The sequence below is a fragment of the Labrus bergylta genome, chromosome 9 (assembly GCF_963930695.1).
Source record: "Labrus bergylta chromosome 9, fLabBer1.1, whole genome shotgun sequence".
Taxonomy (NCBI): Eukaryota; Metazoa; Chordata; class Actinopteri; order Labriformes; family Labridae; genus Labrus; species Labrus bergylta.
This window is the reverse complement of record NC_089203.1, coordinates 4043741-4058983: the sequence shown is the minus strand read 5'-3', so window position 1 is coordinate 4058983 and position 15243 is coordinate 4043741. Positions and strand designations below refer to the sequence as shown.

The window sequence follows — 15243 nt, the reverse complement described above, 5'->3', positions numbered from 1 at the left end:
ACTTTTAAGAAATATTCATTTCTGATTCTGTTACTAAAAGTTTCATGGAGCCACTTCTGTAAAATTTACCAAAGTCCACATAAACACTGAGAGTTGAACAAATAGGATGTCTTTGTGTTTGCAGCTGTTTGCTATAGGGAGCTGTGTGAAGTGAAACTGGAACATACAGATAAGCTGCACCTGGTAGATTCTCAACCAAACACAACAACATGAAGAGTCAGCGATGTCTAAAAAATGACAGGAAGCAGAGCAGTGGGAGAATGAAAGAAGGAAGAAGGACTGGATTGAAGGATTGATTGGAGAGGAAGTAAATGGACGGATGGATGGATGGCTGGATAAAGTGGTGTTGGGTGGGGGCTTAAGCTCAGAGTCCACCTGTCTGCAGAGATAAACACAGGGAGGGCCCAATAGCACGGACTGGGGCTTATGGGAGGATCTGACTGACAGTGCTGACATTTAGAAAGAGCACAGTAAACAAGGTCTCAGAAAAATAAATAGCAGGAGGAGCAGGGAGGCTAATACACACCCACACAGACATACACACAAAACCCACACCCCCACAGACTTACATTCTGTAAAAATGAACGCATCACATCAATGTACTAATATGTCTGCAAGCATGTATTAATACAGTACAAGCATGCACAAACACAGCTGCCTGTAAGAGTGATGCAGAGACGCAGTCAGAAAGCAGACAAAGAATGTGGCAAAAAGAGCCTCTGCTTTTTATAGAACGCACACACACACACACACACACACACACACACACACACACACACACACTCGGGTACAGGCAGACAGGGAAATTAAACACGCCTACTGATTAATGGAGGACAGAGTGGATCGTCAGTGTTGTTCCTTGGCCTTTTGTCTCTGATTAAATGAAGACACATGAGGAGTGAAGCGTTTGAAGCTGCCTACCTCAGAGCCTGCATGCACCTCCAGAACATTCTGTCCTCACCTGTTATTTATAAAAGCTGAGTGACGAGCGCTTTACAAGCACCTGCACATTGGAAGTCACAAGAGTCAGAAATAGAACTTCTTTGATATGTTTGGTATCATGACGTTCTATGAATGTAATAAAAATAAATAAACTATCAGAGGTTTAAAGTCGAGTCCGACTGATTGATCCGCCAGCTAATTATATCTGCTGATATTAGCATCGATTGAGTGTTTGTATTGGCTAATTGTATCGCAGATATGCACCATTATTACTAGATTTATTTATCAGTCAGTCAGTCAAATACTTTTTCATTTGAGTATCATTTTATTACACGAGCAGTTCTCGTTCACAAGCAGAGGGCGCTATATGGATGACAACAAGCACTATCACTCTCCAGTGTCAAGCGTTGATGCAGGTACATGCACAGTCACTTTCCAGTTAAGTGACCATCTTGTCTTCATTATGAATCTTTTCCTCAAGTGTATGATAACTACATTTGAGGGATCAACACAATAAATGTGTTTATCTATATCTATTGATCTCTAAAGATGGAACATAGATCTAAGAAGATATCGGCATGTACTTTTATATCGCTATCAGATTTTTTTAGATATCGGTTTTGGCCCAAAAAATCTGATATCAGTCAGGCCCTAGTTTATGTATCTGCAGAAGTGATTCATTAAATTGAAGGAATCTATCATTTGTTTTAAAATTAATATGTTTTTGGAAGTCTTTTTTGACTCAGTTGTAATCTTTTTTTTCCTATAGTTTCTTGTAGGTCAACTACTTTTGCTTTCATCTAACAAAACACAAGCGATGTCATAACATGTCCTTTCAAATCACGCAGGGGAAACTTGTATCGCTTAAGGACACACATCAACATGCACCACCGTGTGTGTGTGAATTCACGCTCTTCTAACTCGAGCAAGTAGGTGACCCAAATCTTCAAGGGGAACTTGTTTCCTTCAGGGCAGCATTCATTGGGGTGAAACATTCACTGTGTTGGTTTTCAAGACACCGAGCACAAATCTGTTACTGTTACTGTGATCGCTACTAGTCGGACTGCTGAACGCCGTGAACCACGTGTGGCTTTGTGTTCTTTCATGCTGTCACTCACACAACAGTTTCTCACCACAGACGAGACAACGAAAGTCACCTTGGAAGGACATGGAGCACAAGGAAGGAGTCCTTGGAGAGTATGAGCCCTTAAAGAGTATATCACTAAGAGAATTTGTTCCACATGAGACCTATTTAAATAAGAACACACCAGTTCATGTCTGTATGCTCCTCAAGTAGGTCATGTATCCTGAAGTTCTTCAGGAAAAACATATTCGACAAGTGTTTTGCTCTCATGTCACATCGCTGTAGTTAAACGTAACTTCAGGCCAACACTGTAGTTGCAATTGTCACACCTGATGATGAAACATAAACGAACTTATGACTGGATACATTTGAGTTAAAGGTGGCATCAACAGAACCCCCCTCCCCCCCCCCCCCCCTCAAAAAACCCCCCAAAAAACAGTTTTGTTCTCTGTGAGAGGTCTTGCATCAGCAGAGATTGCTTTCCCTCAAGCAAACCAAATGCAAATACAAAAACAAATATGCATGAACCTGTGTGTGGGCAAGCGCACGTCTGAGACACAATTGCACGCACATGCACACACACACACACAATAACATTTATATAAAAAGTCTGGGTGTGTGTGTGCGTGCATAGAAAGACAAATCATAGGGAAGGGACAATAACAAGATGCATTGTGACACTCTCTTGTCATTCTCTGTAAGACGTACAAGGAAATCAATAGTTGTCTCAGATGCATTTTGTGGCTGGATAAGAAGAACGCTCGGACAATAGGCTTCATCCTGCATGAAGCACAGCCCGAGTCTCCAGGCAGAAAATGGTAAATGTCAGGTGAAGGCCTGTGGGTGTAGGGATCCAGTACCTACATGGTGTGAGCTACTGAACACCTTGGTGCAGCACACAGGGCCTGTAGGTGCAGAGATTTCTCCCTTCTGATATTTGTGTAATGTGAGAGCAAAGTGAAAACACATTTTGTAAATGTCACAAGATGGAAGTCAAGATAAAAATGGAGTGTTGCACATTTCTGTAATTTCTTTAACCTTCAGCAACTCAATCTGGTAAGGCTGACTGAGCACTGCCGCTGTGTCTCAGTAACACCCTTTTAAACACGCAATCACACTCGGCTTGAGAGACTTGAATTGCAATACGTCTCCTATTTTCGGTCACTGATCAGCCTAAATGATGCAGGGGTCATTTCAACTACACAATTCCAAAAACCATGTTTTCCAGAGTACCTCTACTACAGCTTTCCGTCTGTGTCTGGCCATGCAGACAGTTATGGTTTCATTTGCTAAGGCTGAGCAGGAGACTGGTGGGATTTCCTTCGATTGAATGTTCACTTTTGCTGCTTAAAACATGAAAAAGGAAACCATAAAAAATTCAAAAGTCACATTACACAGTGTCCTAAATACTCTGTTTCAGAAGTTAATGTGATCAGCTTCACAGGAACTACTCGTTAACTTTCTTCAAAAGGATTATTTCTTTTGAAAAGTTAAACCTCCCAGAAAAACAGGGACTTAGCTTCTGTAAATTTTCCAGATGAATATTAGCTATGAAGCTAGTACAGATACCGTAACAAATAATTTATTAAATATGTTTTATTACTTAGAGGGAAGTTTGGCATTGAAGAGAGGTAGAAGGTTGAAAACCACTCCCCTTTCTGTTCACCAGATATTAAAGAGCCCATTTTATGCCCTTTTTGGGGTTCGTATATTTAATCTATGTACCTACTTTTGTACGTTCACAATAGCTAAAGTCTGAAAAAAGTCTCTGTTTTCATGTACTGCTCCTCCTTGCTCCCTCTACGCTCTGAGTCTGTCAGCTACACTCTGTTGAGCCCACACTGTTAGACCCCACGTGGGCCAAGTCTGCTCTGATTGGTCTGCCGATCCGCTCTGTTGTTATTGGTCAGTTGCTCAGCACGCGTCTCAGAAATTTCAACATGAGCTGCCACTTGGAAAACACACTAAATGGAATATAAAAGCAGAAAAAGCATAATATGGGACCTTTAAGTTAGGGCTCGACCACACAGAGACGCGTCACCAGCAAAACAATCGTTTTCCTATGGTAAAGCGCGCTTAAAAGGTTTTTAAAAATTCTACTTTTGGTTCAAAATGCAAAGTTGCAGCTCGTTAATGCCACTTTTTTTTAGTAGTAGCAGTAGTAATTTATTTTGGTCAACATATAAAGCTTTCCATTAGGAAATGCGTAGAAATGCTAGAAAAACATTTTGACCGAAAAGGTGTAGGCTGAAGCTTTAGCTTATTATACCTACCCTTCTTACAAATCTTATTATTTAAGGCACTACTAGTTTGGTTACAAAAACTTCTGGCCGAAGCCCGACTCTGGCTTAGCTGAAAGAAGGCTTGAGAGCCCTCCTCCTCATCTTGCCACAGCTCACAGAAGAGATGACGCCATAGCCAGGAAGTGGTTAGCAAAACTGTTAAACTATTTTTTTTTCTTCATTTTCTTCAAAACGTCTTGTTTTTACGCTAGAATATTTTTTTAAACATAAATTAAATTAAAGATATGTCATGTTCATCTGTGAGATTAAGCTTTGTTTTTGTATATTTGTTTTGTGGAGTCTGGCTAGCTGTTTAAATCTTTTTTTCCTAACCTAAGCTAACCAAAGCTAACCTCCTCCTGGCTCTAGCTTCATGTTAACATTACTGACTAAATAATTGTATAGATCTTCTCATGTAAATCTAAGCAATAAAAGATTTGGCACGTTAATCATAATGGCAGACTAAGTCATTCATGTTGCTAAAATGTAAATGTTAAGTGCACATCATTGTAAAGGTTTGGTAATATTATCATCCAAACCTGAAAGCAAATATTCTATAAAGTAATAGCAGCCTCTCATTCTCACACTATACATACTGGACTATAGATTCATTATGCATATGTGCACCACCGCACTGCACATATATATAATGCATATGTAGCTGAATGTTTAAAGGGACAAGAAGCTGTACATCTCTCTCTGACCTAACCTGTCTCTGCTGGTTCAGAACTTACAGTGCTAACACTGACACTATCTTCTCCTCTCCTCCCTCTGGTCCCTCTGGAAAGCTCAAAAAGTCGACCTCAGAGTCTCTAATTTCAGACATTTAATGAGATTTTTAATTGGTGACCTTTTGAGAATGGTTCCATCCCATAGCTCATGAGAGCACTCCAGGGTAGACAACACATACCGCTCAATATTCACACAAGAATCCTTCAAGAAGGGTCTGATATTTTGCTTTTAACCACAAATTGATTGATCAATACACGGGTAGAAAGGCAGATTTAAAGATTAGGATCTGGCATTTTGAAAAAACAATGAAGCAGCTGCCTAAAACAGGGTTTTATAGCTCTGAAAAATCATTTGTAAACACCCCAGGACGTATCTGGAGACAGGCAATGAAGATGCAACACTCTGCAACACGACCACATCAAAAACTCTCTCTGCTGCTCTTCATCAAACTTTTATGGTTGCTCTGTACGACAAGTGATGGACAAATAACTAAATCTCAGTGAACAAAGCACAGCTGAGTTGAACAAGACTGCAGAGCCTCTTGTTGAAGTGTGGGTATGTCAGACAGGTGGCGCATAGTATCTCCTTGTGTACCAATAAAAACATACCAACACACATACCATTATGTATGCAATGCTTCAAAAAGTGTGGCCTCCATTTCTTACCGTGGTGAGATGTCACAGCCCTGCTGCATGAAGGCGCCCAACGAGAACCAAAGGGAGTTGAAGATGCCAAACTCATTGGTCTGCTCTTGACTCTGCTGATTGGTGTTCTGCTGTGTTTGAGTCTGGCCCTGTTGCACCCCGTTGGAGGCTGAAGCCTGGGTGGGTGTCTGCGGCTCGCCCCCCTCCTCGTAGTCCTCTGCATGCCACTCATATGGGCTGAACCGACTGACCAGGAACAGGACGACACTGACGCCGATGTAGGCGAACACGATGCACATCCAGATCTCGTAAGCCAGGGGGTCCAAGAAGGAAAAGACGCCAGGTTTGGATTTGGTGGGTTTCTTGATCATGATGGAGATACCCAGGGACATGAAGGGCTTGGAGAAGTCGATCACTTCTTCACGGACCAGGGTGATGGTCAGAGGAGCCACAGCCACGTCTGCTTTCTGAGGGCAGGAAAGAGAGACAGGAAGACTTAAAGAAGAGCAAACACTCACATTTTGAAACTCTGCAGATTGATTTCTAATGCAGCAAAAACACCAAAGGTTGACCAAAGAACATTTAATAATTTAGAAATAATTAGAAATAATAAGAAATAATTGGGTTTGGCAAAATTCAAAAATCTTTTAGTGAGACTTTTAGTTATTTCTGCTTGTAGATTTTACACCCTTATATGTGTAACGCCAACTGAAAACTCTTTCTGCTCACCCCGTACACCAGCTCTCCCACCATGCCGTTCCACATCTTGGTTTCAGGATCTCTGGCTCCATATTTGCCATCTGATACGACCTTCAGCTTGTACTGGTAGCTCACATGTTTGGCTATCTCTGCAGCCAGCTCCACGATGTAGCCCTCGTACTTATCGTTTCCCACAAGCTGCTCATGGTTCTTCTTCAGCATCACGTATGGAGATTCCTGTTGGATGGAGGGCAAGCATGAGCACAGATTTCTTTTTTTCTGCAAACATCAATATTAAACATTACACACCATTGTAAAAAAACGAATTGTACGCTGATAGGAATCATTTCTTGACACAAGCTGATGTGAGTGCAAGTAGCGTCCTTTTTTACAGCAGTACAGTTTGTTAAGCTAATTAATTCAAAGGACAGCATAATGGCTGATAATAAATATTTAGCATGTAGTTAAGTTTTATATGACTAGCTCAGATCTTGGGAAGAATGTTATGGGTCCTTTTTATCACATCAGTACAATTCATCACATATTGCTTGACGCCTAGTTCGTGGAAAGAATAAAACATCTTACTGGGCCCAAAATACAATTGTTGCTGGGATAAAGTTGGTGAGAAAATATAATTATTGTATATTTTTTATGAAGGTATGGTCTGTAATTAAAACACAAAAGGTGTCCAGATGTGGTCATTCAGAAAGCACTCCCATATAGAAAGGAGTAGTAAGTTTGTTAAAGACGAGAGGATTATCTGAGGTGAAGAAGTATCTGTGGTTGTGGGCCTGTGTTTGAGTCTTATAGACAGTCATGAAGACATCGCTGACCTCTGCCCCTGACCAAGGCTGCCCTTCTTGTTACAACATACCGATATTTGAACAACTCACACTGATTGGCAGTCCTGAGGATTGCAGCTGACATGACACATGGGATCTCTACTTTAAGAAAACACTCTATTTCATATATAAATCAAGTGAGCTCAGTGTGAATTGTCCAGTAGCACATGCCGGGCCTCAATTCCCACAAGCTGTTATGTGTGCCTGCTTTTTAGCTAAGGCTGTGCTGAGCTGAACAAAATCCTGCCGTCATATTTCATCAGGGTCTGGAGAAAAGGGGAGTTCCTCTGTGTGTTTCAGTTGTCTGGTCATCCTTTTCTGGATGTGATCATTGTTACACATGGAAACAAGGAGCCCACTGGTACAGAAATCACACCCCAGGGAGACGTTGGTGAGAAAGGTCTGACACGGCGCACACAATTCAAAAAGTGTACGCACACAAAGCCAGATACACACATGTGAGCATGCACATGTACTCCTTTACACACACAGACACAATTGCATTTGTACGCAGGCACACGCGTGCACACAGAGACATAGCATGACATACAGATCCTCCTCTAGGACTCAGTCCCATCATTGACCTCGAATCGGATCCACTGAGATCAGCTGTCACTCAGTCATTTTAATGTAATACAGAAACACACAGACATTTGCAAACACAGAAATGTAGAAAAAATAAAATGTAGAATACAAATAAACACAAGTTTTGCTTTTGCTTCTTTTGCAAATATTGACTTGTTTATTCCTTTAAAACCAGTTTAAACAGTCCTCAAGAAGTCTTCTTAAATTACATAATTAAACCATGTCTTGCTTAAAGTTTGTTTAAGACTGTACAAGTCACACATGGTGAGAATGCCATTAATAGCAAACTTATACCATGGTAAAACTAAATCTTAAAATTCCACTCATGGCCTACTTTTAGTGTAAAGCCACGACAGCGGGAACACCGAGCTCGACCGCTCCGTTACACATGTTCTGCTTGGCTCCTCCAGATCTCCTGTTAACCCGGGCCTGCTCTGTGTGCACAGCCTGGGACAGCAAGGATTGTGCAGAAGCACAAAGTGCAAAACAACACACTCCCTCAAGCAACCAATCAGAGAGCACAAAAGTTAGAGTGTTTGAAACTCTGACTGCTCCACCCACAGCCCAATAACTGTTCACACCTTATCTCTTCTCTTAGGTTCAGAGACAGAGAACCAATTTATCTTCTTAGGAAAGGGGACACTGATAGGAGATGATGTCAGAAAGAGTTATTTTGGGTCCACACTCCTGGGAGACAGCAGCCAATGGGTTTAATGAGGATTCTACATGTTTTTAATTAGATGGCAAAAGACGACAGTTTCAGTTTTACAAATTTTTACAAGAGGTCCAAATTTCTTTGTGTGGTGTGCCTCGCCAATCCTTTGACTCCCCTCAACAACACCTGTCACTTTTCAAATCTGATCATTTCAAATAATCTTAAATTTGACATTTTATACATTTTATATCAATGAAATAAAAGACTGAATTCATTGGAGGGTATCAAAGTTAAAGGAGCAATATGTAACTCTGACACCCAGCTGTGAAGAGAGTGGTCTGAAAGAGAGTTGCAGGTTGCCATGTTGCAGACACTGAAGCTTCAGTGTTTAGCCAGCTCCGCATTTGTCTTGAAACTTTTCTGCACTCTAACCTCTCTCCATTTTCAAAAGCATCTCCAATCTCCTAGTTTGACAATGTTTCTGCTTGTGAAGTTTATTAGAAAAACTTTTTAGGTCGGGTAGCATCAGTTCTATCTGAACCTGTTCTCTTGCCCGCTTCTCTCTGCAACACCTTTTTGTTTTTAATTTTCTTGGCAAATCGAGGGGGGTCCAAAACAGCCTTGTGGGGTTGCCTTAAAACTGCCTACGGCTCTGGTCAAAACAAAAACAGACTACTCAGGACCAGAATCTAAACTTAGAAGGAGGACATACTGGCTGCTGCATTGTTGACATGCTTTCTGCAGATCGAATGGAGTTTGGATGTGTGATGATATTTGTAAGGTCATTTAATGACTTAATTCAGTAGATATCTACATATTGCACCTGTTAATAAAGTTTGTAAATCAGTTGTACAACTAGTGATAGAAGCTTTGCATTTCTCTCTTTATGATCAATAACAAACCAATTCTTTTACATCCTTAAGTCTGTGTCTAGACATTTTAACTACTTCAACATGCAGTGTTATGTTTGTGCATCTGTCTTAGCATGCATAAAATCTTTTAGGTGGCAGAAAGTTGAAACATGAATAAGGCTTTATAGGGTTAATAGACTGTTCAGAGTACTCCCACTGCTCAAACTCGTGCTTTATTTGTGCTCTAGCAGAGATGCCTGGTACACCTCTGTTTTTGATAGATTTCTATGTTGGACCAATCATAACCATTTGTCCAGTCTGCAACAAAACAACCAAGATGGCTATTCTGCCACCCTGGATGTCACAACTAGTTACCTAAGCAACCTAATGAGGTCATAGGTTTCCTTTGCTCTGATTGGTTGTAAGTATACAAAGGTATCCAGAGACATTTTAGGCTGCATGGCTCCTTACTGAGAAGTTTCAGGTTAATTCTGATTATGAAATTGTTCTGGCGACGTCAGGGAAAGATACAGTCACTTTAGAATTCTCAATGTCGTAACAAACAATAAGAGGCTGATGTAAAAGGTTTTCCTGACTCGGATTCGGGTATTTACAGCCTGTATTACGTGACATGAATGTGGAATTACCTGATGATTCACATTGGTTATGTCACTACATTGTTGTGTGTAGATGTTTCCTGCTGATGCTAGAAGGGTCCTGACTGAAAGCTTGCCTCTATAAAAAGATTGCAAAGACCGGAGTGTGCCCCCTGCTTTTTGTATATTACTAAACATTGTCTATCACCTCTTTCACCTCCACCAAGCCTCGTCTATCTGGTATTTAAACGGGAAGTATATGTAGTTGAACCCCATAACACTAGAGATCAGATGTACCCACAGTGCTGGTTATAAACCTGAAGTCTGCAGGAGAGGATTTCTACATTTCTGCTTTTTGACATTTCATCCTCATACTAGCTGGCTGCTGAATATCTGCTCCAAGTCCAACAGCATTACGTGGAAGCAGTGATTTCAGAGATAAAAGAAATTCCCACTGAAAAATAAACGAGTCAGTGCTGGGCTTCAGGCATCTCCAGACTCAAAGAGTGTTCTTTGATATTAAATTTTCATCAAGATTCAGACACTGGAAACATACTGTGCCTGCAAAGAAACACAGCATGACCATTGTTAATACCCTCCACTGTTTATCAGCCACCAATAGCTAGTCTGTTATGTTCCCTTTTTTTCCCCCCCACAAAAAATGTCATGGTAACCTGGGTGCCATGAGCTGGACAGATTGAATTTTGGCTGCCCTATCCTCAAACCTTCACACGCTGCAGAGCTCCATCTCTATTATGTAGGCCGGGACACTTAACACAACCTGGTGAGTTGTCTTGAACAGCCTGATGGTGCCATCTGAGCCGAGTGGAGAACATTGGGGGGCAAGGAGAAATGAAGGCCGGAGCAATTACGTACTTTGGAACTACTTCCTTTATGGTACTATTAATATGAATCAGTGGACAGTCTCAGACTACTTTTTCTTCTGTTTTTCTCTCAGAACATAAAAAGAACATAAAAGGAGAAGTTATTCTGACCTTCTCATATCCTCAAAAGTAATGTTAACATTGTGACTGTTCATTTCTTTTCTGTTGTTCTATTGTTTGTGTAAATGATTGTATGGGATCTTTCTCTTTGCTTGTTATAATGGGTCTGTAATCTAGACGGCATTGGACATAAGGGAAACTTCAACGTCCTCTTGAGAATAATTAAAGGTTAGAAATGAAACGAAGAGAAAAACATGTTTTCTGTGAAGCTATAAATGTCATGAAATGACCACTCCAAATGTTGGACTGTACAAATAAAGTCAGTGTGGGACATTTGATTTAAATTCAGAGCACAGAAAATATAGTTTCATACGCAGAGGAGAACAAGAAATACAGAAAGAAAATATAAAACAGAACATGATGAGAGACAGACCAAACTTAAATTAACCAAAACGCAGTAAACAAAAACAAACAGAGGGATTCTGAATGTGGTTGTGGGCAGGCACAAGTCAGACAGAGAAGAGGAAGGAAGAGCGATACAATCATAGATGTCTGCTGAATCCCATCAGGGGCCTGAACTTTTTGGAACTCTTATCAGGAAGGAAAATGAAAAACGTTACCCCGCCTCTCTCTACCTCACTCTCCATCCTTACTGTAGCCAGGACCCTTAACCTCTCTGTTTCACGGCGACTTACCAGGATGGTGGTGACGATGTAAGTCCTGTTCTGCAGGCCGTAGGTCTCGTTGCTGCCTCTCACGAAGCTGGCTGTAGTCACGTACTTCTCATCTTCGTTCCAGTAACCGACCTGAGCCGAGGAGAGGATGTCAGAAATCAGGAAATGTATTTATCAGTAAGACAGTGGTTCTCAACTGGTGGATCAGGACTCAAGAGTGGGTCACAGAGCTGTTTTTAGTGGGTCGGGAATGTGTACCTTTGTTGCAAAAAGTCTAAGACATTTTTATAAAACATGTTTGTCTTGTTCGGTCTCTGCGATCTGTCACATTTCGTTCTGTCTGAGATCCAAACTGCCCTATTTTCTTTTTTTCAAATAAATAAGAGTGGTTGAAAATTTCTGAAAATTTGGGTCAGGGTTTTCTCACTAAGGAGGTGTTGGTGTGTCCTGAGGCCACTGAGAACCACTGCTATAAGAAACGTCTTGAAATTCATTTGAAGTGAACTTTGAAAATGAATCACTCGTACTCTTACTTGCATGCTTGTGAAAAAAAATGTTTTCACAGAAAATACTCTCCTGGGGAGACTCTTCTCTGGGAGCAAGGCCAGCATTTCAGGGTCTATTATAGCCTGGGATAAGTACTAAAGGACTTCCGGCCAATACTTCCTTTCGCGTGCTATTGCCATGTTTACAGTCAAACTACCAAATTGGCAAATTGGTAAATCGTAAATAGTAAATGGACTTGAGCTTGTATAGAGCTTTTCTAGTCTTATGTCTACTAAAAAAGCGCTTTTACATCGCATGTCACTCATACACATTCACACACTAATGGTAGAAGTTTCTATGAAGTGAGCCCATCAGAAGTAACTAATCCCATTCATACACATTAATTTGCACCGACAGTGAAGTGTCCTGCCCAAGGAAACATCGGACAAATTGCTGCAGGATTGGGGATTGAAAGCCACAGCCACCCCAAATGTTGCTCCAAATTAAGAAAATAAAATACAGAGCTGGTGTTGAGAAATTGTGATTATTAGCTGCCCTTGCATTCAGATATCTGTTCGAAGCCTTTAACTAATACTTGTTGGATTAAAGGATGTTGTTATGTTGTGTAGCGTTCGGTGCTTTCGCTCTCCAAACAGACTGTTTTCATACTTACATGCAAAGCCTGCTGAAACACAAGCGAGTGAAATTAACACTTCTGCATATTTATGAAGAATCTGTAGCGATGATCTCTGACGGTCACTTTATGCTTTAATGATTCCTTCTTATTCCAATCTTATTTTTTAAAGTCTTACATCCATGACTGACCATGTGTATAATAAGAATACTAGATTGTAATGCAAATATTCAGGATTTCACATAAAAACAATGAAAATGAAGAATGATATATTCTTTGGAAACAAGCATCCCTGTGTAAACTGAGGATTAAAAAAAAAAAGTTAATGAGCCCCTGTGTGGCTGTAAGATAAATGCTCATCTCCATTTGGCTTTTTCTGCTCAAAGTTTACCTGTGATTAATCATGTGATCAGCCGTGAGCTGCTCTCAAAGGTTACTTGTTCACTTCCATGTAAGCAGTACTCTGCTTGATAAATGTGCTTCATTGAGGAACTTTTTTTTTTAACTTCTAAGTGGTCTCTTTATAGCTTTTCCAGGTTGGAAATCTCAGAAGTTGGATAAACTGTGGTTCACACCTTTTATTGAATGCCGTGTCAGGGGCTTAAATGAGCCTCAAGGTTATGACACAAAAGAAGCGATCAAGACCAGTTTTTTTAAGACAGTGTTCATGAGTAAAAAATGTACATCTTAAGTCGGAGCTTCAGGCGGCAGGCTTACCTTCTTGGGTCCGGAGGGGGCCAGCTCCATGATGCTTACAGTGTAGTTTGTTCGGCGGCCTTTCTCGTTGAACTGAATGTGGCCAGTCAACCCATCTATACGGACCTGTAGAAGAATCACAGATATGGATAAGTAACTCTCAGCCTCTGGCCTCCCTGGCAGATGGATAAATAATGTCTGCTGTGAAGCGTGAACATAAATACTGTCAAAGTTTCTTCATTTGCATGTCCTGCCTACATGCAATGCATGTTAAGCATAGCTGTGTTTGTATAGCACTCATTTGAGCCGGGGGTCCCTACAGGAGTGAATGACAGACGGTGTGCGTGTATGTGTACAGTGCAGCGTGTTTGTTTTGGCCGTGTGATGGAGTTAATTGAGCGAACAGGGCCTCCATCTCCTGTCTATCTGCAGGCAGATGGCTAGATTGACTCTGAGCAGGCCTCTGCACAGCCACTCTGCAGACAGAGCCTCGAGGCTACACATGCGCACACACACACGCACACACACACACACACACACACACACACACACACACACACACACACACACACACACACACACACACACACACACACACACACACTAACATGCAATTATGAATATGCCCTCACAAGCATATCACATTTATTATACCTCCATAGTTAATGGAAACGGTATAACGGGGTAAATAAATAACATTTTTCACTGCATTTCTAATTGAAAACTGTTTGTCCCTGGGTCCATTTTAATGTCATTAAAAGAAATAATGATATAAAGTCCCTGTTCCTAGATATGCATGGTTTCTATGCGTGTGTGTCTCTGTGCCAGCCAGTCCAACATTTGCATTTGCAGGCCAAATATTACATTTCTGAACTCAATTGCTGATGTCATATTCCATGATGATCACAGCTGAGTGTTATTGCCCGCAGGTTTGTTTACTCGCCGTGATGTCACATTTGATACTGGAGAGCCCTCCTATGACTTAATGTGAACTTTACACGACAGAATGAGACCTAATTTGTTCAGCCAGCCCCGGCTCAGGAGTGGTTAGCCAATGTGCCACTCAGGAGTTTTGCATGATGTGTGTATGTGTGGGGGTTTTGTGCGTGTCCGTGTGTGTGTGTGTGTGTGTGTGTGTGTGTGTGCACATATTAGCCATGTGTGTGCACAGACCTGCTGCAGGGCTCTCTGGATGTCGATGCCCTGTCCCCAGGGAGCCGGTGGGTTGGCAAGACATTCTCCAGCGTTGCCCCTGCGAGATATGTCTATCCTCTGTCTCCTCAGATTCTGGAAAGCTGTTGACATGACTTTCACCCCATCATATGTTAGAGCGCCTGTGTACTGTGAGGAGAGAGAGAGGAAAATTCAAGCAAAAGAAACAATAATAAAACCAATAAATCAACAATGAACGCATTTCTATGATTTTCAAATGCAACGACATATTTGCCAAATCCTGCAGCTCTTCTTCTACACCCAGGGATATGATCTCTATTAATTATTTTATATGTTAATCTTGTGAGACTTTCTGGATTTAAAATCAATCTCCTTTCTCAAATGGTTGGAACGTTGTAAATGCTAAAAATCAATAATCATTCAAAAGCAGAATCCCGGATTTAAATAACCAATCTCAGATAGGATCAGGGCTCATCTGTTGACCAAATCTAATGAAAACTTTATCACCTTGTGCGCTATATTCTGTTGACAGTCACAAACAAATCAACTGAAACGTTAGGGTTACATCAGCCAGGATTGTTATTTCCTCTAACACAGAAAACCAGTTACAACAACCCACATATAAATGACAATCCTCTTTTAGTTTACATACTTTAAGCATGACAGAGAAGTCTTAAACATGTCTCTGGGTGCTACGTGTGCTTCATGGATACAAGCGAAATAA

The 15243-nt window shown here is 41.0% G+C and overlaps 1 protein-coding gene across 2 annotated transcripts in view; it reads right to left on the bottom strand.

Annotated features, from left to right (window-relative positions):
• Positions 1-15243, bottom strand: part of gria1a (glutamate receptor, ionotropic, AMPA 1a) — an 81907-nt gene that overhangs the window by 31906 nt on the left and 34758 nt on the right. For both annotated transcript variants that reach the window (XM_020629652.2, XM_020629651.2), the window contains exons 7-11: positions 14520-14687; positions 13368-13472; positions 11552-11662; positions 6414-6620; positions 5706-6151 (exon numbers count right to left, since the gene is read on the bottom strand). In XM_020629652.2, the coding sequence (XP_020485308.1) occupies positions 5706-6151; positions 6414-6620; positions 11552-11662; positions 13368-13472; positions 14520-14687 (1037 nt within the window). The remainder of the gene's footprint in view (positions 1-5705; positions 6152-6413; positions 6621-11551; positions 11663-13367; positions 13473-14519; positions 14688-15243) is intronic.